The following is a 26585-nucleotide window of genomic DNA, read 5'->3' as shown; positions in this document are numbered from 1 at the left end:
CTCACTGTAGCTTCGACCTCCCAGCCTCAAGTGATCCTCCCACCTCAGCCTCCTGAGTAGCTGCAACTACAGGCTTGCACCATGATGTCTGGCTACCTTTGTTTTTATTTTTTGTAGAGATGGGATCTCACTATGTTTCCTAGGCTGGTCTTGAACTCCTGGATTCAGACAACCCCCATGCCCTGACCTCCCAAAGTGTTGGAATTACAAGCATGAGCCACCATGCCTGGCCTCTTTGTATCCTTTGTGCTTGTCAACTTTATATATTATTTGTTTTCTTGATCTCAACAATTCCAAGACTCAAAGGCCTATTTATTTGATAAAGACTGTGGAAGAATGGCACTATAATACCTCTCATTGTTATTTCTTTTCTCTTAGTTACCAAAGCCAGCAAACATTCCAATCTAAACTTTTGGAAATGGGAGTGTATAGTAGCTAACTTAAAATTGTTCATGAGATTAAAATCTATAATCTCACTTACCAACATTGCCTATCTCAGTGCTTTTCTTTTTGTAATATTTATTTATTTAGAAACACAGTCTTAGTCCATCACCCCGGGGTGGAGTGCAGTGGACAATTATGGCTCACAATAGCCTCAAACTCCTGGCCTCAAGCAATCAGTCCTCCCACCTCAGCGTCCCAAGTAGCTAGGAATACAGGTGCCACCGCCACACCCAGTTTTTTTTTAAATATTGGTAGAATTGGTAGAGAGACAGCGTCTTGCTGTATAGCCCAGGCTGGTCATGAACTCCTTGCCTCAAGTTATCCTTCCACCTCAGCCTCCCAAAATGCTGGGATTACACTCAGCCGCTATGCCTGGCCCTATCTCAGTATATATTTTTTTAATGTTCATTTGGCTTCTGGAGTACTCTAGATGATAGGTATTTATATAAAATAATCTGATAAGAAATTGATTAGGAGATTTTACAAAAACCGATACTTAAGGGGAGGTTACATTGCTGGGCAACATGGTATCAAAATAAGACAGGTCAAATTTGAGAAATGTCTGATTCTACAGGTTACCCTACAGGTAACTGACTCAATGTCTCAGTCCTAAATTTCCAGGAGAGCCATTCTGGTGTAAGCACCTGGATTTAGAAGGTGTTTTCACCTAGACAAACATGAGTCCCTAGGCACCATTCCATTATTAGAAATTGAGCATAGAAGCTAATTTCTAGAAAAGAGAGCTGGGTTGTCCAGGTGGGCAAGAAGTTGCAGTTTTGATCAGGCTGCTGCTGCTGGTAATTTTTTTCCAGCTACAAAGTTCCAGGATACACAGTTTGCCTCTTTCTCCCCTACCCCCAGCTGGCCACCCCCATTATAGGTCAAATTTATTTTTTTTAAAAGTTGATAGCATTGATGTATCTTGGAATTGTAACCATTTAAATACCCAGATAACACACCATGTGATAATCTCTTTATAGGGTTATATCAAGAACCTTTTGTATGTACCACCTCTTCTCCACAGTGATGAAGAAACAAAGGAATGCATGTTAGTTGCAAAAAGTCTGCGTGAAGTAGACTCCTAGATTATGTGACACTAGGAGCATATAGATCATTTTTTAAGGGCATATAAGTAACTGTGATGATTAATGTTTACAAATTGGTTTTAATTTTTTGAAACTGTTGTTGTGCCATGTAATCCATTATGGTTTTCTTCACAAAAACATTTAAATGGAGTTTTTTCCTTTATCTAAACTCTTAACCAAAAAATTTTTTTTCTTATGTTTTGAGATGGAGTCTTACTCTGTTGCCCAGGCTGGAGTGCAGTGGTGCGATCTTGGCTCACTGCAACCTCCTCCTCCCAAGTTCAAGCCATTCTCCTGTCTCAGCCTCCCAAGTAGCTGGGATTACAGGTGTCCACCACCACGCTCAGCTAATTTTTTTTTGTATTTTTAGTAGAGGCGGGGTTCCACTATGTTGGCCATGCTGGTCTCGAATTCCTGATATCAGGTGATTTGCCCACCTTGGCTTCTGAAAGTTCTGGGATTACAGGTGTGAGCCACTGTGCTGGCGTTGATCAATTTCTTTTATGCCTTATAGAAAGAACAGCTTTGGGGCCTATTTCCAATTTTATTCAACTGTTTTCTAATTTGTTTGTTTCTGCTTTTAAAACTTTAATACTTACTCTACTTATTATGACATTATTTTGTTTATTAAGAATTTATTTCTGGGCCAGGTGCAGTGGCTCACGCCTGTAATCCCAGCACTTTGAGAGGCTGAGATGGGCCAATCGCGAGGTCAGGAGATCGAGACCATCCTGGCTAACATGGTGAAACTCCATCTCTACTAAAAACACAAAAAAAATTAGCTGGGCATAGTGGTCGGCACCTGTAGTCCCAGCTACTTGGGAGGCTGATGCAGAAGAATGGCGTGAACCTGGGAGGCGGAGCTTGCAGTGAGCCGAGATAGTGCCACTGCACTCCAGCCTGGGCCACAAAGCGAGACTCCATCTCAAAAAAAAAAAAGAATTTATTTCTGCAATTGTCAAATATATAAAACAGTAAGCAATAATATAACAAACACCCTGGGTACATTCATCACCCAATTCTAAAACATGAACATCTCACAGCCAATTTTTCATACACCCCCTGTAGTAGTTTCCTAGGGCTGCTGTAACAAAATATCACAAACTGGGTGGCTTAAAGCAGCAGAAATTTCTTCTCACAATTAAGGAGGCTACAATTCTGAAATCAAGATATCAGCTGGGTTGGATCCTTCTGAGACTTCTTAAGGGAAATCTGTTCCATGCCTCCTAGCTTCTGGTGATGGGTGTCAATGATTGACAGGTTTTTTTTTTTTTAATCACCCTAATCTCTGCTTGTATCTTCACATTCCATTCTTCCTTTGTCTCTGTCTCCATATGACCATCTTCTTATTAGGAGATCAGTCATATTGGATTAGGGGCCTGCCCTACTCCATCATGTGACCTCATCCTAATTACATTTGCAATGATCCTTTTTCCAAATAAGGTTACTCTCTAAGATACTGGGGGTTAAGGACTTCACATACATTTCTTGGGGACCACAATTCAACCCATAGCAGTCTGCCTTCTGATGCCCCCAAAATTTATGTTCTTTCCACATACAAAATAGATGTGCTGTATCCCAATATCCCCCAAAAGTGTTCATCCATTTTGATGTAAACTCTATAAGTAAGTCTCACATCTTACCTGAATAGAATAAACTCAGAAAGTCCCAAATCTCATCTTCTGAATCATCTGAATTGGCAATGGGTTAAGACGTTGGTTAATCCTGATGCAAAATTTCTATCTCTGCTGGGCATGGTGGTTCACGCCTGTAATCTCAGCACTTTGGGAGGCTGAGGCGGGCAGCTTACCTGAGGTCAGGAGTTCAAGACCAGCCTGGCTAACACAATAAAACCCTGTCTCTACTGAAAATACAAAAATTAGTCAGGTGTGGTGGCACACAACTGTAGTCCCAGTTACTTGGGAGGCTGAGGCAGGAGAGTTGCTTGAACCCAGGAGGCAGAGGTTGCAGTGAGCTGAGGTTGCGCCATTGCACTCCAGCCTGGGTGGCAAGAGCGAGACTCTGTCTTAAAAAAAAAAACAGAAAAACAAAAAAAACTTCTATTTCTAAACCTGTGATACATAGAAAACAAGTTTTCTGTTTCTGAGATGCAATGGTGGGACAGGCAGAGAAGCATTCCCATTCCAAAAGAGATAAATTGGAAGGAAAAAAGGGGCTTAAAGCAGGTTTGTAAGTCTGCAGGACAAATTCCATTCAGTTCTGAGAATTGAAAATAATTCTCTGTGGCTTGATATTCTGTTCTCTAGGCCCATTGGCATGGCCTTACCCCTTGGTCCTGGGTGGGCAGCTTGCCCTTTTGTTTTTTGTTTTTCTTATGACTACTTAGTTCCTGTTTTGTTTTGCTTTGTTTTCTACCTTTTTAATCTTAAGTACAGATGCTTCTTGAGTTATGATGAGCTTACATTCTGATAAGGCAGGAGGATTATTTTGAGCCTAGGATTTTGAGGCTTTAGTGCATGATTATTGCACCTGTGAACAGCCACTTCACTACAGCCTAGGCAATATACTGAGACCCCATCCCTTTAAAAAAAGAAAAGAAAGAAATATACCTTATTTATCTAACATCTTGACTTAGCCTAGCCTACCTTAAATATGCTCAGAATGCTTACATTAGCCTACAGTTGGGAAAAATCATCTGGCTACACGGTTCACTGGTCAAGCAAGCATTGGTTGTTTAGTCTCATGATGGCATGGCTGACTGGGAGTTGTGGCTTGCTGCCGCTGCCCAGCATCACAAAGAATATAGTACTAATGTGTATCGGGTTTGTATCATGGTGGTAAAGTTAAGAAACTGTAAGTAGAATGATTTTAAGTTGGATACCACCTATAGATACTTTCTAGTATACCATTTTCATTTCTTTTATTTTTCATTTTTATTTTATTTTATTTTATTTTTGAGATAGGGTCTTGCTCTGTCACCCTGTCTGGAGTGCAGTGGCACTGTCGTGGTCACTGCAACATCAACCTCCTGGGTTCAAGTGATCCTCCCCACTCAGCGTCGCAAGCAGCAGGGACTACTGCCACGTTGTCGGGGGAAATTCAGCCCACGATATTTCACGTGGGTTCTTTTCTATTTTCCCTAAGTGTTGGCCGGTCTGAGAAATAAAGGGAAACAGTACAAAAGAGAGAAATTTTAAAGCTGGGTGTCCGGGGGAGACATCACATGTGGGCAGGTTCCGTGATGCACCCAAAGCCGCAAAACCAGCAGGTTTTTATTAGTGATTTTCCAAAGGGGAGGGAGTGTACGAATAGGGTGTGGGTCACAAAGATCACATGCTTCACAAGGTAATAGAATATCACAAGGCAAACAGAGGCAGGGCGAGATCACAGGACCGGGGCGAAAATAAAGTTGCTAATGAAGTTTCAGGCATGCATTGTCATTGATAACATCTTATCAGGAGACAGGGTTTGAGAGCAGACAGTCTGACCAAAATTTATAAGGCGGGAATTTCCTCATCCTAATAAGCCTAGGAGAGCTATGGGAGACCAGGGCTTATTTCATCCCTTAATCTACAACCATAAAAGACAGACGTTCCCAAAGTGGCCATTTCAGAGACCACCCTCCGCTTAGGAATGCATTCTGTTTCTCAGGGATGTTCCTTGCTGAGAAAAAGAATTCAGCAACATTTCTCCTATTTGCTTTTGAAAGAAGAGAAATATGGCTCTCTTCTGCCTGGCCCACAGGCTGCCAGACTTTAACATTATCTCCTTTGTTCCCTGAACATCGCTGTTATCCTGTTCTTTTTTCAAGGTGCCCAGATTTCATACTGTTCAAACACACATGCTCTACAAACAATTTGTGCAGTTAACACAACCATCACAGGGTCCCGAGGCGACATTCATCCTCAGCTTACGAAGATGATGGGATTAAGAGATTAAAGACAGGTGTAGGAAATCACAAGAGCATTGATTGGGGAAGTGATAAATGTCCATTAAATCTTCACAATTTATGTTCAGAGATTGCAGTAAAGACAGGCATAAGAAATTATAAAAGTATTAATTTGGGGAACTAATAAATGTCCATGAAATCTTCACAATTTATGTTCTTCTGCCATGGCTTCAGCCGGTCCCTCCATTCAGGGTCCCTGAATTCCCGCAACAACATGCCATCATGCCTAAGTTTTTTCTTGTTTGTAGTGACAAGGCTATATAGCCCAGGCAGTGACAGGCTATATAGCCCAGGCTGGTGTCAAACTCCTGGGCTCAAGCTATCCTCCTGCTTCAGTCTCCCAAAGTGCTGGGAATTACAGGTGTTTGGCTCACCGGCCTGGCCTTCTTTATGATTTTTAAAACGATTTTTCTTGGGTTATTTTCTCAGTGGTTGTTGTAGGGCTTACTATCTTTATCTTAACTTGCTAGACTGTACTTAGTTTTAGTAAGATGTATAAGCATATCTGTTTTTTTCTTAAGCATATCTCATTTTATTGGGCTCCTATTTATTGTACTTCACAGGAATTGCATGGTTTTTCTTCTTTTTTACCAAATTGAAGGTTTGCGGCAACTGTGGAGTAAGCAAGTCTTATCGGTTTCATTTTTCCAACAGCGTATGCTCACTTAGTGACTCTTCATCCCTTTTTAAAATTCTCATAATATTCCACACATTTTCATTGTTATCTCTGTTATGGTTATGTATGATCAGTGACCTTTGATGTTACTATGAGGTGAAGTTAATAAATGTTGTATGTGTTCTGACTGCTGTACCAGCTGGCTGTTCTCTCATCTCTCTCTACTCTCCTCAGGCCTCCCTATTCTTTAAGACACAGCAATATTGAATTTAGGCCAATTAGTAAGCCTTTGACAATGCACATAGTCACCTAGGAGCTCTGATGAAGATGTACAAGAAAATGTTCTTTTCATGCCTGCTAACACAACATCCATCCTGCAGTCTGTGCATCCAGGAGTCAATTTGATGTAAAAGTCTTATGATTTAAGAAATACATTTTGAAAGGCTATGGCTGCTATATAGAGGGTGATTCCTCTTATGGATCTGGGCAAAGTACATTGAAAACTTTCTGGAAAGAATTCACCATTCTAGGTACCATTAAGAACATTTATGTTTTATGGGAGGAGGTCAAAATATCAACATGAATGGGAGTTTGAAAAGAGTTGATTCTGTCCCTCATGGATGGCTGAGAGATTCAAGACTTTGATGGAGGCTGCAGATGTGGTGGCCAATAGCAAGAGAGCTAGAATTAGAAGTGGAGCCTGAAGATGTGACTGAATTGCTGCAATCTCATGGTCCAACTTGAAAGAATATCTTCTCATAGATGTACAAAGAAAGTGCTTTCCTGAGATGGAATCTATTTCCTGTGAAGATGGTGTAAACATTGTTGAAATGACAACAAAGGATGTAGAATATGCCCTATACTTAGTTGATAAAGTGGCAGCAAGGTTTGAGAGAATTGGCCCCAATTTTGAAGAAAGTTTTACTGTAGGTAAAATGCTGTCAAACAGCAGCACATGCTACAGAGCAATGTTTTATGAAAGGAAGAGTCAATTGATATAGCCAACTTCATTGTTATTGTAAAAAATGGCTGGATGTGGTAGTTCACACCTTTAATCACAACCTTTTCAAAGACAGTAGGATTGCTTGAAGCCAGGAGTTTGAGACCACCCAGGGCAACCAAAGCAAGACCTTGTCTCTACTTAAAAAACAAACAAACAAACAAACAAACAAAAAACAGTGAAGTGAAAGTGCCACAACCACCACCTCAGTGAGTCAGAAGGCATCAACACAGAGGCAGGACTTTTTACCAGCAAAAAGATAAAGACTTGCAGAAAGCAGTTTTCTCCTGTAAAGCTCCATTGCCCTCTTCCCCCTTTTGCTGTTATTATAATAAACATTATATATGAGATCACACCACTGCACTCTAGCCTGGGCAACAGAGTGAGACTCCTGTCTCAAAAAAAAAAAAAAAAAAAAAAAAAAAAAAAAAAAAAAAAAACCAGGGCCGGGTGCAGTGGCTCATGCCTGTAATCCCAGCACTTTGGAAGGCCAAGGCAGGCAGATCACCTGAGATTGGGAATTGGAGACCAGCCTGACCAGCATGGAGAAACCTCGTCTCTACTAAAAATACAAAATTAGTGGGGCATGCTGCTGCATGCCTGTAATCCCAGCTACTTGGGATCTGAGGCAGGAGAATTGCTTGAACCCAGGAGGCAGAGGCCGTGGTGAGCTGAGATCATGCCATTGCACTCCAGCATGGGCAATGAGCAAAAACTCCGTCTCAAAAAAAAAAAAGAATATATATTAATATTGATAGTGAATGTTGGTATACATTTAGTCAGAAAAATTAATCTGTAGGAAACTCTTTATATTTTTAACATCTTTAGTTAATTGGATTTTTGGCACCAATTATACATTTTGTGATTATCACTTTGTTTCTCATTTTCTGTTTAATTACTATTATCCATTTATTTATTTTCATTTTTACTTACTGGGAAATAGTAAAACTGAAGTAGGGCTGTTTTGTAACTCACATAAAAACCTTCATAAAAATATATTTGAATACAACTTTGGGAATTCTTTAGATTTGGTCACTACTTGCTGTCACACAGGATCTTGGTGTTAGTACCATCTGATTGGCTGTTACATATTTGTATCCATGTTCCTTTGAAGGGTCAGTATGTCTGATGTCCCGAGTGTCTATTTCTCATTCTTTTTAACGGTAGATATTCATACACTGAAGGTTTAAGGCTTCTTTATTTTTCTTTTAGTTTCTAATTTTTAAATTATTATCTTTCCCTTGTGAATGGGGCTATTTCTTTTTAAAATAAATACTACAAGGGGCCCCTGTCTTATGAAATGAGCAGCTTAGGCCTCTAATATTCTGGTTCTCATATATGACTTACTTAAGAGTGTGTGTCTGTACATCCTTTGATGCCGAATGCTTTGATTTATTTTAATGACTAACAAAAATTTTGAGATTATAAAATTGAAAATTTTTGCCAGGCGTGGTGGCTCACGCCTGTAATCCCAGCACTTTGGGAGGCTGAGGCAGGCAGATCACAAGGTCAGGAGATGGAGACAATCCTGACTAACACAGTGAAACCCCATCTCTACTAAAAATACAAAAAATTAGCTGGGCATGGCAGCGTGCACCTGTAGTCCCAGCTGCTGGGGAGGCTGAGGCAGGAGAATGGCATGAGCCTGGGAGGCAGAGCTTGCAGTGAGCTGAGATTGCACCACTGCACTCCAGCCTGGGCAACAGGGCGAGACTCTGTCTTTAAAAAAAAAAGATTGAAAATATTTCTTCCTAGGTGTAATAAGCATACAGAAATGTTCATTTTTAAATGAGAGATGATGTATATACAATTTAAAAAAAGGACTTCGAAGATTGTGCAAATAGAATTTTCTTATTGCTAATTATAGACATGATGTTATCCCATTTGATAGTTGGGAAAAAATGTCTGTTTAATAATTTAATAAGATTGTATAATCTTTACATTTGCATGGAATTTGTATTTTTTATAGTCATTTTTATCTAGTCTACACCAATTAGATGTGGTACCACCAACTTTTAAACACCTCAAATAACTCTCACCTTCATACTTAATTATGCAATGGTACAAGTGTTTTAAACAGAAATGTTTGATGCTTTTTAGTAATGCTTGGAAAAATGCATGAGTCTAATAATGACATTTCCTTTAATTTTTAAATTTTTTTCTTTATTTGCTCTATCAAATATGATGTGCAGGAATTTTTTCTTATTGAACTGCAGAGATAAATTTTTAGAAAACTGTATACCTTAATACTGATGGTATAAGATTAAAAGTCTTCTTGCTTTTCCTAGTGGCATAAAGTAGCACTTCAAATATTTACCTTTCTATTCTTCAGTGGTGCAATCATGGCTCCCTGCTTCCTGGAACTCATGGGCTCCAGCAGTCCTCCTGCCTCAGCCTCCTGATTAGGTCGGACTAGGCACACGCCACCATGCCTGGCTAATTTCTTTGACTTTTCTCTAGAGACAGGGTCTACCTGTTTCCCAGGCTGGTCTCAGACTTCTAGACTCAAGTGAACCTGAACCTCCCGCCTCAACCTCTCAAATTGCTGGGATTACAGGTATGAGCCACCACACCTGGCCTGAATTTCTTTTGTGCCACGGTACTGCAAAATGTCATTATTAGGGGCAGCTGGATGGAAGGTGTAGGAGGACACTATAGTGCCTTTTCAATATTTCTGTATATCTAAAATCATTTCAACAGGAAACATTTATTTTAAAACATGAAGGGTGATTCTGGTGAGGGCTCAGAAGAGGAGAGCTGGACAGAATGTTGGTAGCATATGGAGTGGGTCAGGCAAGGTGTCTCATGCCTGGAATCTTAGCACTTTGGGAGGCTGAGACGGGAGGATTGCTTGAGGATGAGAGTTCAAGACCAACCTGGCTAATACAGGGAGACCAAGTCTCTTAAAAAAATAAAAATATGGAAGGGAAAAGTCATTCAGATTAAGTCTCAGATGGCAATGAAGAACATGTTATTGGAAACTGGAGGAAAGGTGATGCTTGTAAAGTGACTAAGAACTTGGCCGCATTGTGCTCCTAGTGTTTTCTGGAAGGCAGAACTTGCGAGTGATGAACCTGAAATTTGGCAGAAGAAATATCTAAGCAAAGTATTGAAGGAGCAGCTTCATTCTCTTGAATATTTCTAGGAAAATGAAAGAAAAGAGGAATGGTTTAGAGACAGAACTTATAATCAAAAGGGAAGCAGAACTTAAAAATGTGGGAAATTTTTAGCCTTCTCAGCCTGCCCATATTGAACAGACAAGAAAGTGTGTTTGGGAGAGAACATGAGGGTGTGGGTCAGGAGGCCTGCATGGATCAGGGCTGTGCTCCTCACCAGGACGATGGAAGAACGACCCTGAAGGCATTGTGTAGATCGCTCAGGCTGCACTCTCACCACAGGCCCATGGTGCCAGGGCACTGACGGCAGTGCGGTTTCCAAGGAAGGCCCTGGGGCACCCTGAGGACCTTGGGGCTTGCTGCCAAGCACTCCCTGAAGTCACTGGTCCCCACATTCTGGTGTGGCACTGCTTGACTGCACCAAGTGTTGCTTAATGGGCTCCTGTCCAGGGGGGATGTGATGTCACCGCTCCAGAGGACACAGGCAGAAAACCCTTTGGCAGCATCCATGTGGTGCTAATTCTGCAGGTGTACAGATTTTGCTTTTCCCTTATAGAAATGGTGGAGCCAATGAAGAAATTGGCAGGGATGGATGTAGAGCTGACAGCTGAAGAGAGAAACTTCCTATCTGTTACATATAAGAATGTGATTGGAGCTACAAGAGCCTCCTGGAGAATAATCAGCAGCCTTGAACAGAAAGAAGGAAACAAGGGAGGAGAAGACAAGCAAAAAATGATTGGGAAATACCAGCAAATGGTGAGACTGTTGTACCACAGTCCCCCCTTATCCACAGTTTGAGTTACCAGTGGTACAGTACAATAAGATATTTGGAGAGAAAAAGAGACTATGTTCATATAACTTCTATTAGAGTATGTTATAATTGTTCTGTTATTAATCTTTTACTGTGCCTAGTTTACAAATTAATCTTTACCATGAATGTGTATGTATAGAACAAAACATAGTATATATAAGGTTTGGCATTATCCATGGTTTCAGTGTATCCACTGGGGAGTCTCAGAATAGATCCCCCTCAGATAAAAGGGAACTACTGTATTTTCAAGAAAAATGATTAGTGTTTTTGGTTAAATTTGTTCCATTCTTCTTTTTATTGAAAGACTCAGGGTTTTCTTTTTTATCCAATGTCATAGTTTTTAATCTTTAGGTTTTATACAACATAAATTGTCAGGGGGAAGGAAGTTGTTGTCACCTGAATATGTCCTAATTTTTGCCTTTTATTTTTATAGTTTTAGAAAATGTCTGTGAAAAGGGAGGCTTGTTTCTTTTGAGTGTCTGGCTTAGTTCTCAGGGTATGTCTGCCAGTAATTTGGCCATAGTCATTGGCATTTGAGGTCACAGCCTAGTACTCACTTGATGGTATATGTAGTACACATTTTATATCTTGGTAGGTTATTATCTTTTGCTCTCTTGGATTAGGCTACAGAATATTTCAGGGCAGAGGTGAATAACTTTTTCTCCTGGAAGCTGCAGTAGTGGGCAAAAAAAAGTGAGACCCTGTCCCTAAAAATAAAGTTGTAAGCTGGGGTTGATGTTACCATTACCATGAAATGTGTTGGGTCAAAGAATTTCGATGACCAATAGACAAGTTTTGTGTCCTGGAGGAATGAGGAAGTGAGAAAGTTGAAAGTGCTGAAGAAAGAAGTCCATGAGCTACACTGTGGGACTTGGGCTAGCTAGGAAAGGGAAGCAGGAAGCAAAGAGAGCAACTGATACATTGGGAGAAGATGTGAAAAGTTCCAGTCTGGATGTCTTAGATGAAGGGAGGGAAGGAGGGAGGCAGGGAGGGAGGGAGGGAGGGAGGGGGGGGGAGGGAGGGAGGGAGGGAGGGAGGAGATGTCTTGATGAGTCCCTAAGTAGAAACAAGAAGAGAAAAAGAACTAAAAGAGGAAGCCACAGCCAAGAGTGGAGCATTACAGTGTAAGACTTCTAGTATGGAGCAGCACAGTTAGGGGTATGGACATGTGCAAGTCTTGGAGTAGAAAGCAAAGAACTCTGTTGAATGGAACGTGGCCACACCATACCTTGGTGTGATCTCAGGTATTGGATAGGTTGGCTGTAGATAGTCATTGAATGTAGGAGAATGGCCCAGAGAGCTGTTGATGACAGAAACTGAGAAATGGAATGTAGAATATCGGCTTGTGAGGAGGAAGGATTTGGAGTAAGTAACAGGAGAGCAGTCATTGAGTATGTGAGGAGCTAGGAGAACATGGAAACCTTTCGTCTCCTACAGCAGTCTCTATCTGAAAAGTCATCATGGAGATAGTTGATTCAGAAAACACTTTTGCTTAGCTAAGAAAAGAATGCAATTATGGAAGAAAGAGTGAGAGAATGTTTTACAGTGGAAAGGAGGTTCCAGGGGCATGAGAGGAACCTAGAAAGGTTCAATGGTAGTACCATGTGTTCATAGAAAATAGGAAGCAAGCAGCCGGGCACAGTGATTCATGCCTGTAATCCCAGCACTTTGGGAGGCCGAGGTGGGAGGATCATGGGGACAGGAGATCGAGGCCATCTTGGCTAACATGGTGAAACCCTGTCTCTACTAAAAATACAAAAAATACAAAAAGTAAAAAAAATTAGCGGGGCATGGTTGTGGCGCCTGTAGTCCCAGCTACTCTGGAGGCTCAGGCAGGAGAATGGTGTGAACCTGGGAGGCAGAGCTTGGAGTAAGCTGAGATGGTGCCATTGCACTCCAGCCTGAGGGACAAAGCAAGACTCCGTCTCAAAAAAAAAAAAAAGGAAGCAAGCTGGGTATGTGCGTTTAGAGGTGCTGTACATTTTCAGCATTATAAATGAATAGAGATGAGTGGCAATAGTTTTTTTGGTCCATAGATTTTTGGTATCTTAACTAGTTTTGGATCTCTTCCACTAAAGGGATTGCCTGTTCAACGTTGTTAGGAATGTAAGTACTGAAGGCAAACTGCCTGGGTCTGAATTTTGTTCTGCCACTTGCACCCTGCCTGGCTTCAAATCCTAGCTCTGCTTATTAAGTCCTTTTAAGGGGATGATCTTTGAGCAAATGTCTTAGGTTCTGTTTTCCCAAGTAAATGGACACAATAGTTGCTACCTTGTGAAAGATTCATGTAATTGACCAGCGTTTACCAAGTAGCATCAGTGTTCAGTTTCAGTCATTGCTGATTTTGTAGTTGGATTGTGAGGGGGTGTTGGGGTAGGGGGTGGTGTGTGTGTAGCACTTAATTGCGTGCAGAAAGCAAAAGATACTTTTGATAACTGAGAGGCAGCTTTTCTCTGCCTTTGTGTCAAAAGGGAAGAAGGGAGTTTGGAGAGGGATACGAATTCTCTTTAATACTAAGTTCTCTTCCTCAAAACCAGAGGTAAATAGAATGTGTAATAAATTTACAGAATTTCTAGACTGAAACAGTCTGATTTTTTAAAATTTATTTTTATTTTTTCAGGTTGAGACTGAGCTAAAGTTAATCCGTGGCGACGTTCTGGATGCACTGGACAAACACCTCATTCCAGCAGCTACCACTGGCAAGTCCAAGGTTTTCTATTATGAAATGTAGGTTCTATACTAGAAAGGAAAATGTAACATTAGAAGTTGGCCTTTTTAGAATCATGACTTTCTTCTATGTAGGTTTCCAACTTTTATTTACGAATAATTGTTTAATGTTAGAAGGATAGTTGATGTTGGAATAAAAAGATGGTCAGGCTATTATAAAAATGCATTAGCTTTTGCTTTACTTATTTATATTGCTTTGCTTTCATGGGACCTATCTCATTCCCCTCCCCCAAACGGCCACACATTGCACAGTGCTGGCTGAATGTTTCATGTAGAAATTTTATTTTATGATTAATACACTTGTGCCATTCCTTGGAACCACTTGCTTGTTTAATTCCAGTCTATCAAGCGATAGTTTTGTTGATATTTAGAGGTTCCTCAGTTAATTTCTGTGGGATTTTTGATTATATTTAATAAGGAAAATAGTATGAAATGTCTAAGAAAAAAAATGAAATGAAGCCAAATATTCTTGAGAGTGTTTAAAATTATTGAAGTACACTTGTTAATTGTTACATATATTTTTGTCACATATTTTATATTATATAGAACAATTTTAGCTATTTTACTTTAAAACTCATTGTTCCTGGTTTAAATCTAGGAAAGGGGACTACCACAGGTGTCTGGCAGAATTTGCCACAGGAAATGACAGGAAGGAAGCAGCAGAGAACAGCCTGGTGGCTTACAAAGCTGCTAGTGATATTGCAGTAAGAGAAATTTCACCAGTGCATCCCATTCACTTATGTCTTGCTCTCCATTTTTCCATATTCTCCTGTGAAATTCTGAATTTCCCTGACCCTGCCTGCAGGTAAGCTGTGGGGAAGAACACAAGCTGTCAGTGTGAAAGTGAAGGATAGCTATTTGAGTGTTCCATCTTGTTTCTTGGGACTGCCTTTGTAGGCTTGGCTGCGTAGTAATTCTTACGGCTCTTAGTTGAAGCTGCTTTGTATTAAAACAGACCTATCTCAACCCAGTAGCACAGCAGTCAGGATAATTCTTTTGATGTGGCATATGGTTGTTGTTAGTAGACTGAAAAGAAATCTAACATGTTAATATAACTAGAGGAAGGAAATGAGAGAAAATTATAATAGAATTATCTTAATTTTTGTATATTAGTGTTCAGTCTTTGGGGGCATGTTTTTAATAGTTATTCTCCTAGCAAACATCATTTTATATTTTCTGTTTTAGCATAAACAAGTTTCATTCTTACTGATATGTGTTAAATTGTTCCCCCTTTTATACTTCAGCTTGTTCCCAGTTTTTGATAATGTAGATACAAATTTAAGGAATATTTATATGTACATAACATTTTACTTTTAAAAAGTTGTGACAAAATATACATACAATTGATCATTATAGCCATTTTGAAATGTGCAGTTCAGTGGCCCCAAGTACATCAACAGTGTTGTGTAATCACCACCACTATGTGAAAACTTTTTCTTCACTCACACAAAACAAACTATAGCCATTAAACAATAACTCTTCATTTCCCCCTCCCCAGCTGCCAGTAACCTCTATTTTACTTTGTCCCTATGAATTGGCCCATTTTAGATACCTCGTAGAAGTGGGATCATATAATATTTGTGCCTTGTAGCTGTCTTTATTTCAGTTAGCATAATGCTTTCAATGTTTCATTAATATTAAGCGTGGATCAGAGCTTCAGTCCTTTTTATGACTGAATAATAATCCATTTTATGTATTTTTCACACATCATTTAGCCATTGAACTTTTGATGGACAGTGAGTTTCTTTTCACCTTTTCCTATTGTGTGACTAATGCTGCTATGAACATTGGTGCACTATTTGCTTGAGTTCTTGTTTCAATTCCACCTGGGAGTGGAAGTGGAACAGATAATTACTTTTTTTAAGACATGGGATCTTATTCTGTCCCTGCAGTGGTGCAATCATAGCTCACTGCAGCCTCAACTTCCTGGACTCAGGTGATTCTCCTGCCTGAGCCTCCCAAGTAGCTGGCACTAGAGGCTCGTGCCACCATGCCTGGCTCATTTTTAAATTTTTTTTGTAGAGGCAGGGTCTCACTATGTTGTCTAGGCTGGTCTTGAACTCCTGGCCCAAAGTGATCCTCCTGCCTCAGCCTCCCAAAATGCTGGGACTACAGGCATGAGCCACTGCACCTGGCCTTTTTGCCCATTTTTGAATTTGTTTTTTAGTTTGAGTGTTTGGAGTTCTTTATCTATTCCAGATAGTAATCTCTTTGTGAGTATTTTCTCCTGTTTGGTAGGCTGTCATTTTGCTTTGTTGATATTGCTTTTTTTTTTTTCTTTTTGAGATGGAGTCTCACTCTGTCTCCCAGGCTGGAGTGCAGTGGTGCGATCTCAGCTCACTGCAACCTCTGCCTCCTGGGTTCAAGCGATTCTTCTGCCTCAGCCTCCCAAGTAGCTGGTACTACAGGTGCGTGCCAACTCACCTGGCTGATTTTTGTGTGTGTGTGTATTTTTAGTAGATGGGGTTTCACTATGTTGGCCAGGCTGGTCTCGAACTCCTGGACTGAAGCTATCAGCTTGACTTCACCTCCCAAAGTGCTGGGATTATAGGGATGAGCCACTGCACCTGGCCAAGAAGAAAAATTATCTCTGTTTGCCTATTGATTTTCTGTGTAAAGAACCATAAGGATTCTACAAAAAATTGTTAGAGCAAATAAACCAATCCAGCAAAGTTACAAGATTCAAAATCAACACGCAAAAATCAGTTGCATTTATATACAATAGCAATAAACATTCCAGAGAAAAGAATAGCATTATAGTAGCATCAAAAAGAATAAGGCACTTTAGAATAAGTTTATCCAAGAAAGTGAAAGACTCATACACTGAAAATGATAAAACCTTGCTGAAAGTAATTAAAGAAGACATAAATAAATGAAAGACATCCTATGTTTATGAAGGAGGACTTAATATTGTTATGATGTCAAGACTATCCAAAGCAATCTACAGATTCGATGTAATCCTTCTGAACATTCCAATGGCATGTCTGATTTTCTTTCTGAAATAGAAAACTTGTTCTAAACCTCATAGGGAATTTCAAGTCACCCTCCCTGAATAATCAAAACAATTGTGAAAAAGAAGAAAAGAGTTGGAGAACTTGGCCGGGCATGGTGGCTCATGCCTGTAATCCCAGCACTTTGGGAGGCCAAGGCAGGTGGATCACGAGGTCAGGAGATCGAGACCATCCTGGCTAACACAGTGAAACCCCATCTCTACTAAAAATACAAAAAAATTAGCCAGGCGTGGTGGCAGGCACCTGTAGTCCCAGCTACTCGGGAGGCTGAGGCAGGAGAATGGCGTGAACCCGGGAGGCAGAGCTTGCAGTGAGCTGAGATCATGCCACTGCACCCCAGCCTGGGCAACAGAGTGAGACTTCTGTCTCAAAAAAAAAAAAAAAAAAAAAAAAAAAAAACAGGCCAGGTGCAGTGGCTCACACCTGTAATCCCAGCACTTTGGGCGGCCAAGATGGGTGGATCTCTTGAGGTCAGGAGTTCAAGACCAGCCTGGCCAACATGGTGAAACTCCATCTCTACTACAAATACAAAATAGCTGGGCATGGTGGCATGTACCTGTAATTCCAGCTACTCAGGAGGCTGAGGCAGGAGAGTCACTTGAACCCAGGAGGCAGGGGTTGTAGTGAGCCAAGATCACACCACTGCATTCCAGCCTGGGTGACAGAGTGAGACTCTGTTTCAAAAAAAAAAAAAGGAAAAGAAAAACCGAAAGCTGTGATACTGGCATAAGGACAGACATCGAGATCAATGGGGTGGAATAGAGGGCCCAGAAACAAACCCTCATGTCAGTGGCCAGGTGAGTTTTGAAAAGGGTGCCAAGATGTGCTGGGCACAGTGGCTCACACCAGTAGTCCTAATACTTTGGGAGGCTGAGGCAGGAGGATCACTTGTGGTCAGGAGTTTGAGACCAGCCTGGCCAACATGGCAAAACCTTGTCTTTAACAAAAATACAAAAATTAACCAGGCATGGTGGCAGGCACCTGTAATCCCAGCTCCTTGAGAGGCTAAGGCAGGAAAGTTGCTTGAACCTCGGAGGCAGAGATTGCAGTGAGCTGAGATCGCACCACTGCACTCCAGCCTGGGACCCAGCGAGACTCTGTCTCAAAAAAAAAAAAAGAAAAAGAAAAAGAAAAAAAGAAAACCATACATTTTATTACATGTATACATCTGTCTTTCATATACTTGTAACTCAGAAAACCATGCTTTCACAAATATAATAATAGAAATACAATAATATTGGCAATCATAACATTCGTGAAACTGTAAAGAATAAACTGGCCAGATGCTGTCTCTTACACCCTAGAACCCAGGATCTATTCAAAGCTTCTCTTGGTTGTATGAACTCACTTCATGGACCTGTCATAAGGCTCAAAAGAGATACTGTAAACAAAAGCATCTTGTAAACTGCATAAGCCTGTAGATACGCGGTTCATCTAAATCTAGGCACTTTAACGACTGATAGCTGCCCCCCCAGAACCTCCTTTCTCGATTCTTAACATAAACAACTTACATTTCCAAGTCCAGTTCAAAAGTTACATTCTTGGAAGCCTCCGCGTCCCTCCTGTCTATCCAGGCAGAACTAATCCATCTACACTCTAGTATTATGCTCTCATAACTTTTGGCTCTTCACCAGTTCATTCAAGAGTGTAATGAGCAGTTAAAATATGTCAGGCATCATGCTATGCACTGGAGAAAAAATCTTAAATGTGTAAAGCTTACAAAGCTTTTTCACACACATTATCTCATTTCATACTTTAAAAATATCCCATAGGATCATGATTATGTGTTTACAATTTCTCTAACCAGAATAAATTCCCAGGGGGTAGAGACTAAGTGTGATTCATCTTTGATTCCCCAGAGTCTAATGCAGTGTCTGGCACCCAGAAGACACCCATTAAGCACTTGATAAATGAATGAATAAAGGAGTAACAGGCACTTGTTCGATTACTAAAATATCAATCAGGGTTGACACTGAAATAATCTTTCCACAAAGTTTCCACAGGGGAAAGGGGAAAAATACATTATATTATATACAAACACATCTGGGGAGCGAAAATTCCTCCCTACGGCAGAGCATCTCCAACTCAAGTTTAACTGTTTAACAAAGCCACATAGCAGCTGAAGATGGATTTGATTTTACTACTGGACTAACAAGCTCTTAGTGAAGAACAATGAGTTCTGCATAAAAGCTCCTATGTAGATCCTTGGTAAAACTGGACACTATTACACAAATATTAAAAAATTAAATATTAAAATAAACACTTAAAGAGCTTCTGCACAGCAAAAAAATATATATATATCATCAGAGAGAACAGGCAACCTAGAGAATGGGAGAAAATGTTTGCAATCTATCCATCTGAGAAAGGTCTAATATCCAGGATCTACAAGGAATTTAAACAAATTTATAAGGAAAAAAAACAACCCCATCAAAAAGAGGGTGAAGGGTATGAACAGACATTTCTCAAAAGAAGATACTTATGTGGCCAACAAATATATGAAAAAAAGCTCACCATCACTGCTCATTAGAGACATGCAAATCAAAACCACAATTAGATACCATCTCATGCCAGTTAGAATGGTGATCATTAAAAAGTCAGGAAACAACAGATGCTGGAAAGGATGTGGAGATACAGGCACGCTTTTACACCATTGGTGGGAGTGTAAATTAGTTCCGTCATTATGGAAGACAGTGTGGTGATTCCTCACAGTGACCAATTTAAATTATATTTTACATGTAATAAAACAATTTTCTATGTACAAAAATCAAATAAAGTCTCATAAAGAAAACACGCCTCCATTTATTTCCCACTTTTTGCACAAAATTGGATTTTCACTGTAACTGAGGTGTGCTAAATGCATGGTTAAGCTAGTGTCAGCATCATCTTCCTATAAATTACAGATGCCTTCTGTGAGCAGGTGTCCTGCAGACTCATGTATGTTGTATTTTGAAATCTACTTTAGAGGATATTTTAAGACATTTAGAACCAGAAATACCATTGGACCCAGCAATCCCATTACTGGCTATATACCCAAAGGATCGTAAATCATTCTACTATAAATACACATGCACACATATGTTTATTGCAGCACTATTTACAATAGCAAAGACTTGGAACCAACCCAAATGCCCATCAAGCATAGACTGCATAAAGAAAATGTGGCACATATACACCATGGAATACTATGGAGCCAGAAAAAAGAATGAGTTCATGTCATTTTCAGGGACATGGATGAAGCTGGAAACCATCATCTCAGCAAACCAACACAGGAACAGAAAACCAAACACCACACGTTCTCACTCATAAGTGGAAGTTGAACAATGAGAACACATGGGCACAGGGAGGGGAACATCACACACCAGAGCCTGTCAGGGGATGGTGGGCAAGGGGAGGGATAACATTAGGACACATACTTAATGCACGCGGGGCTTAAAACCTACACGACAGGTCGATAGGTGCAGCAAACCACCATGGCACACGTATACCCATGTAACAAACCTGCACGTTCTGCACATGTATCCCAGAACTTAAAGTATAATTTAAAAAAATTTTCAAAATAAAAAATAAACAAAGTCTTGTTTTGGGGTAATATTAATTTGCGTTACCACCTATTTCAACATGGCAGACAATTGTACCATCTGAGACAAACGGAGCTTTGACATGAAATCTTAAAATACCCCATGAATGGTGGCCAGGGGCGGTGGCTCACACCTGTAATCCCAGCACTTTGGGAGGCCCAGGCGGGCAGATCACTGGGTCTGTAGATTGAGACCATCCTGCCTAACACGGTGAAGCCCCGTCTCTAATAAAAATACAAAAAATTATCGGGGTGTGGTGGCAGGCGCCTGTAATCCCATCTACTCCTGAGGCTGAGGCAGGAGAATGGCGTGAACCCGGGAGGTGGAGCTTGCAGTGAGCCAGATCGGGCCACTGCACTCCAGCCTGGGCGACAGAGCCAGACTCCATCTCAAAAAAACAAAAAAAAAACAAAAAAAACCCATGAATGGATTGATAGACAAAAAGCAAAAAAATCCAATGCTACCAGCTCTCATAAGCTCAAATTTCAATTCTCTACTGTACAAAAGTCCCTGGTATGAGAGATATACTTCAAGATCTTTGCATATTCCAAAGTTTATGGCTGTCACTGACAGAGAGCTTCTTCCGTAAACTTCCCACGTTTGCACTGAAGAGCACTGTGTCTGGGGACTATGGTGTTTTCTCCTTGGTGTAATATTTCACAAAGAGACAAAGAATACGTATGTGTGTAAGTGAATCATTCATGCTAGTTACCACGTAAATAACAACGAGCAGCAAATATGAAGTTAAAAGTAAAGTTGAAGTGTAAATGCTGCTGTCCAGATGGGTGAGGCTTACTCATCCGCCAAGCGACGTCCTCAACCTCGCCTCCACCGCACACAGCGTTCAAGTGTCCATCTCAACAGAACGTCCGCATCATGAACATTTACTGTTCATAAATAGTCGAGAAAGCTAACATCAAATTCTTGAATGCCAAGAGTCTACAAATTATTCCATTCACAGATGTTATAATTGGATTTTTTTTTTTTTTTTGATACGGAGTCTTGCTCTCACCCAGACTATAGTGCAGTGGCACGACCTTGGCTCACTGCAACCTCTGCCTCCGGGGTTCAAGCAATTCTCCTGCCTCAGCCTCCCAAGTAGCTGGAATTACAGGCACGGCCCACCATACCCGGTACTTTTTTGTTTTTTTAGTAGAGACGGTGTTTCACTATGTTGGCCAGCCTGGTTTTGAACTACTGACCTCAAGTGATCCGCCCACCTCAGCCTCCCCAAGTGCTGGGATAACAGGTGGGAGCCACCTCACCTGACTCTGATCATTACTTAATTAGGATAAAACCATTCCTGAGAAAGGTCATTCCGTTCTGATGATAGTATCTCTCATATTTTTCAAATACTGTCATTGTTAATAAGAGTTTCACTCCACTAAGGCTACCCTGGCATCAAACGTATTTCAGATCTGGCCAGGCCCGGTAGCTCATGCCTGCAATCCCAGCATTCTGGGAGGTCGAGGCGGGTGGTTCACCTGAGGTCAGGAGTTGGAGACCAGGCTGGTCAACATGGGAAAACCCCATTTCTACTAAAAATACAAAAAATTAGCTGGGCGTGGTTGCAGGTGCCTGTAATCCTAGCTACTCGGGAGGTTGAGGCAGGAGAACCCCTTGAACCTGGGAGGGAGAGGTTGCAGTGAGCCAAGATTGCACCCCACTGCACTCCAGCCTGGGCGACGGAGCAAGACTCCATCTCGAAAATAATAATAATAAAATACAGTGAGGTGTTTTTTTTGTTTGGTTGGTTTTTTCTGTTTTTTGTTTTTTTTTTAACGAGTCTCGCTCTGTCGCCCAGGCTGGAGTGTGGTGGCGCGGTCTCGGCTCACTGCAAGCTGCGCCTCCCGGGTTCACGCCATTCTCTTGCCTCAGCCTCCCTAGTAGCTGGGACTACAGGCGCCCGCCACCACACCCGCCTAATTTTTTGTATTTTTAGTAAAGACGGAGTTTCACCGTGTTAGCCAGGATGGTCTCCATCTCCTGACCTCGTGATCCACCCACCTCGGCCTCCCAAAGTGCTGGGATTACAGGTGTGAGCAACCACGCCCGGCCCAACACAGTGAGTTTTAATAGACAGTCATGGTCAGGTGACATTCATCTATCTAGTCCTACACGCCATTTTGGCATCGAAGGGTTTCACAGGGCTGGAGTCACTTAGCTCTAGGTGCACAATTCTAATGTATGAGTATACTTTTCTATTCTAAAGCCGCAATGGGCAAAATGGGTTGGTGTAATTTTAGAATTCATCTTCTACATATCAAGCACTGTAATAGGTAAACATTTTATATGCATCCTCTCTAATCTTTGCAACATTCCACAATGTAAGGGTTATTTTACCCATTGGAAAATCACTGGAAAGTCAGAGGATTTAAGGCCATTGCCCCCAACATCTACAGCCAACACCAGGATTTGAACCCAGATCTCTCTGGTTTCAAAACCCTGCCCTAATCATTTCACTATATTACCAATCCAAGGAATAAATAAAGTTAAGGTATCTTAGTCAGATAAAAGTGGTAAATTAGACCAGGCATGGTGGCTGACGCCTGTAATCCCAGCACTTTGGGAGGCCGAGGAGGCAGATCACGAGGTCAGGAAATCGAGACCATCCTGGCTAGCACGGTGAGACCCCACCTCTACTAAAAAAATACAAAAAATTAGTCGAGCGTGGTGACACACACCTGTAGTCCCAGCTACTCGGGAGGCTGAGGCAGGAGAATCACTTGAAGCTGAGAGGCAGAGATTGCAGTGAGCCAAGATTGTGCCACTGCACTCCAGCCTGGGTGACACAGTGAGATTCCATCTCAAAAAATTTTTAAAAAATGTGGCAAATTAATGAGAGGAAAATTTAAAAAGTTAACCCCACAAACCAAGAAATCTATTTATGATTATGTTTTCTGTAAGAGACAGAGTCTTGCTCTATTGTCCAGGCTACTCTCAAAGTCCTGACCTCAAGCAATCCTCCCGACTCAGCCTCCTGAGTAGTGGGGATTATAGGCATTACAGGCATGAGCCAATGCCCCCAGCAAGAAGTCTGTATGTTCTTATCATACATGTGACTAAACAAAATTATACTTAAGAAACTGACAAATCATGGTAATATTTTCAATATCACGACTACACTGAAACCCTGCCAGAGGTATTTTTAAAATGTCAAGGATTTTTTTGATTTATTTTATTTTTGAGACAGTCTCCCTCTGTTGCCCAGGCTGGAGTGCAGCAGTGAGATCTTGGCTCACCGCAACCTCTACCTCCCAGGTTCAAGCGATTTTCCTGCCTCGGCCTCCCGAGTAGCTGGGATTGCAGGCACATGCCACCACACCTGGCCAACTTTTGTATTTTTAGTAGGGACGGGGTTTCACCATGTTGGTCAGGCTGATCTCGCACCCTTGACCTTGTGATCCGCCCACCTCGGCATCCCCAAATGCGGAGAATACAGGCGTGAGCCACCGCACCTGGCCAAAATGTCAAGGATTTTTACGCTGATGTGCTTAATGTGCCCAATCTGCAATTCTGGTGGTAATCAGTGACATACCCATAAATCAGAGAGTACTTCTATGAAAATAATCACAGCCTACAAATATGGATAAAACTCCTCAGCTTTACCTCTTAGATGGTTCTAGACAGTTTCAGAATTCGTGCCTCTTTCTTCAACTCTCTCATTAATTTTATTACCCTTGGCAGTAAAATAATCTTGCCAATTGCTTTCCCTATGAAATTGTGAATGAAAATTCCCATTTCTCTTTGCTAGGTCTTGTTAGCTGCCATCTCTGGGAAGGAGAAAGTGTTTTTATAGATACGCATGGCAAGGACAAATAATGGAGCTGAAATGCAAGGGTGGATGGCAAATAAATTGCATCTTGTGAACTACCTCCAACTAATTTCTGCCTGGAGCACTGTGTTTAAAAGGATTCCTAGGCCACATCTGGAGGGATCCGGGAAAAAAGAAAACAAAAGAGATGTAACGAAGGTAAGTGGAGAACCAGTAAAGTGTAGTGCTACAGTAGCCTACGGTTTCAAGGACAGGAGATTATAATATCCAGTCAGGCAGAGCAGCAGTCAAACAACATGAAGAAAAATGTCCATGAGACTTGGCATGCAGGAGATCACTGATGTGCCTATTGACAAGTTCAGTAATGTTGTGAGGGAAGAAGTCAATGGGCTAAAGTGGAAATGAGTGCTGACACAGAGACAGCAGGTGAAACCAGAGACAGAGCCAGTGTACCGGATGGCTGAAGTCGAATACTTATGTAGCAAATGGGGATAGAGACACCTGTCCCACGGATGTATTGGCCTTCTCAGGACAAATATTCCATCCCCTGAAAACCATAGGAAATGGGTAAAGAGGGATACTCCTATAGGTCAATTTATAGAAGAGAGCAAAACCATAAATTCTCGATGAAGTAGGAGCTAAGAACCTCTGTATCAGGTGAAGAGACAAGAAGGTCAAGATGGGGAAGGGGGAAGGAGAAGATTTGCTAAAGATGTTGAAGAGAATGAGAGAACTAAACAGGGCTGGGCGAGCAAAAGGCATCAGGCAAGGCTGAGTACTCAGATGAGGTTGAAAATACATAATAGTTACTTTAAAACAGGGTTAATCTGTATGACTAGGTGCTTTTTCTTTAGCCCTCAGATACAGAAGTAGAACAACAGATTGTGGATTGGGCTGGCATTTTGCCAGGATACAGCAGGAAGACAGGGGCACAGGAAAGGCCCAATGTTGGGAGTATTTCTGTTAATCTCCTATGAGATCCAGGCTGGCTAGGGTAACAAGGTAGGTTATGAGAAGAAAAATACAGACAAACTCATGAGACTGCAGAGGCTTGGAAGGAGAAAATGTGTTGGGTGACAGTGAGATGCAGAAGATTTCTAAGGTGATACACCTGTAGAGGAGAAGGTGGAGGTCCCAGCCTGGGGAAAAGGTGGCTAATCTGCCCCTGGTGACGACCACTGGCATTAAAGGAATCCAGAAGAGATGAGGCTTTTTCTGTTCGTGGAAGTTATCTCCTTGTCCAAGTTTCTCTTCACCACTGAAAACCTCTGAAAGTTGTCAATTTCATTAAGGTAGATTCAGAAGACCTATCTGATTCCAAATGACAAAATGCTTCTAGAGAAAAAGCACATACGTCTGGTCAGATAATGCGTGTATGACTTCGGACAAATCATAGCATTTCAGTGTTTGAGGTAATCTAGTCTGTCTGTCCTCTTTATTCCTTAACTCTCCATCTGTACAGACAGAAACAATGTAATCAGCCACATATCTTGTATAAAATAAATATGAAGAGGGAGCCAATTATAAAGGCAGAAGTTCTTGGGGTGAGGGGAAGAATTTTAAAATACAAAATTAACTAGCTACATCTTCAAGAAGAAAAACATCAAGGAGTACTGAAAGAGAACAATTGCAGAAAGGAAGAGAAATTAACATGAACAGCAACCAAAAACCTTCTAAGAATGTATCAACAGTCCAGTGGAAAAGGAATACTCACCGTGATGACACCTTGATCTTGGACCCATGGCCTCCAGTACTGTGAGACAGTAACATTCTGTTGTTAAAGGTGCCCGGTCTGTGGTACTGTAAAACAGCCCTAGGAAACTAACACAGGACTTGAGACTCCAGTTGGATGGCAAAGGCAGACTCAGCCCAGGTCAAAGCCGTCCCCTTGAAGTTTCATTTTATCCCAAGCTCTTTCTGGACCCTGGAATTTGGCCTCCCCTAGGCCCTGCGTGGAAGGACAGCTGAACCAGGTTTTAGATAACATGTCTAGAAGAGTGAGCCCCTAGTGTGTGCCCGGCACTTCCCCCACAGGATCCTCTGGCTAGAATATCCAAGGGTCATGGAGAGAAATACCCAGTTAAAATATCACAAATGAAGAAGTGATACCATTAGAGACACTAAAAAGACCAGTAGGTAATAGTATTAGCTTTTGTATTCTGAGATCCAACAGCAGCAGTCACTTCCCTCCACCCCTATGTGTATCCCAGGACCACCCTGGGCAGGGAGGGCTGAAGTTAGGGAGCACCCATGGATGCTCTGATGCTGGCCCTGGGCCTCGGGGGTGACAGTGATGAGGAACTGGGTGCACACATGAGTGGGGCAGCCGGGCCTGGCCAGAGAAGCAACACACACGTGTACAGACGTGTTTACCCACATACACGTGTGCACGCACGTGCACAAACACATCGCAGGCAGGCATGTTGACGCCTCAGGCCGTGGAGGACCCTGACTATGGGCCCTGCTGACCCGGGCAAGGCCCCATTGTGATGCGTGCCATGACCTCAGAATG

At 41.5% G+C, this 26585-nt stretch overlaps 2 protein-coding genes and 1 long non-coding RNA gene across 23 annotated transcripts in view; 2 read left to right on the top strand and 1 right to left on the bottom strand.

Annotated features, from left to right (window-relative positions):
- LOC112131566 (ribosomal protein S6 kinase beta-1-like) overlaps positions 1–26585 on the top strand; it is a 252973-nt gene that overhangs the window by 161501 nt on the left and 64887 nt on the right. The window lies entirely within an intron of this gene.
- LOC100458084 (14-3-3 protein epsilon-like) lies at positions 9238–24178 on the top strand. Of its 3 annotated transcripts, none has more exons than XM_063718668.1 (4): positions 9238–9612; positions 10728–10927; positions 13603–13681; positions 24053–24178. In XM_063718668.1, the coding sequence occupies exons 2-4, from the start codon at positions 10730–10732 to the stop codon at positions 24118–24120; spliced, it is 345 nt and encodes a 114-aa protein (XP_063574738.1). In that variant the 5' UTR covers positions 9238–9612; positions 10728–10729; the 3' UTR covers positions 24121–24178. The 3 variants fall into 3 exon arrangements, with proteins under 3 accessions (XP_063574738.1, XP_063574739.1, XP_063574737.1); XM_063718669.1 differs by having other exon boundaries at positions 13603–13709; XM_063718667.1 differs by lacking the exon at positions 24053–24178 and adding an exon at positions 14515–14833.
- Positions 13599–26554, bottom strand: LOC129051348 (uncharacterized). Of its 4 annotated transcripts, none has more exons than XR_008515521.2 (4): positions 26451–26554; positions 25788–25826; positions 16134–16276; positions 13599–13721 (listed from the first exon to the last, which is right to left on the bottom strand). It is a non-coding gene; the product is annotated as an uncharacterized LOC129051348 (long non-coding RNA). The 4 variants fall into 4 exon arrangements; XR_008515522.2 differs by having other exon boundaries at positions 26455–26550; XR_008515523.2 differs by having other exon boundaries at positions 26447–26542.

Source organism: Pongo abelii, chromosome 19 (assembly GCF_028885655.2).
Source record: "Pongo abelii isolate AG06213 chromosome 19, NHGRI_mPonAbe1-v2.0_pri, whole genome shotgun sequence".
Lineage (NCBI taxonomy): Eukaryota > Metazoa > Chordata > Mammalia > Primates > Hominidae > Pongo > Pongo abelii.
Note: the sequence above shows the minus strand (reverse complement) of the source record. Positions and strands in the feature narration are given on the sequence as shown.

Excerpts from the sequence above, each read along its gene's own strand:
- LOC100458084 (XM_063718667.1), top strand. The coding sequence starts at position 10,730 with ATGGTGGAGCCAATGAAGAAATTGGCAGGGATGGATGTAGAGCTGACA. Across the intron at positions 10,928-13,602 it reads TTGGGAAATACCAGCAAATG|GTTGAGACTGAGCTAAAGTT; the intron begins GTGAGACTGTTG and ends TTATTTTTTCAG. Across the intron at positions 13,682-14,514 it reads CATTCCAGCAGCTACCACTG|GTAAGCTGTGGGGAAGAACA; the intron begins GCAAGTCCAAGG and ends CCCTGCCTGCAG.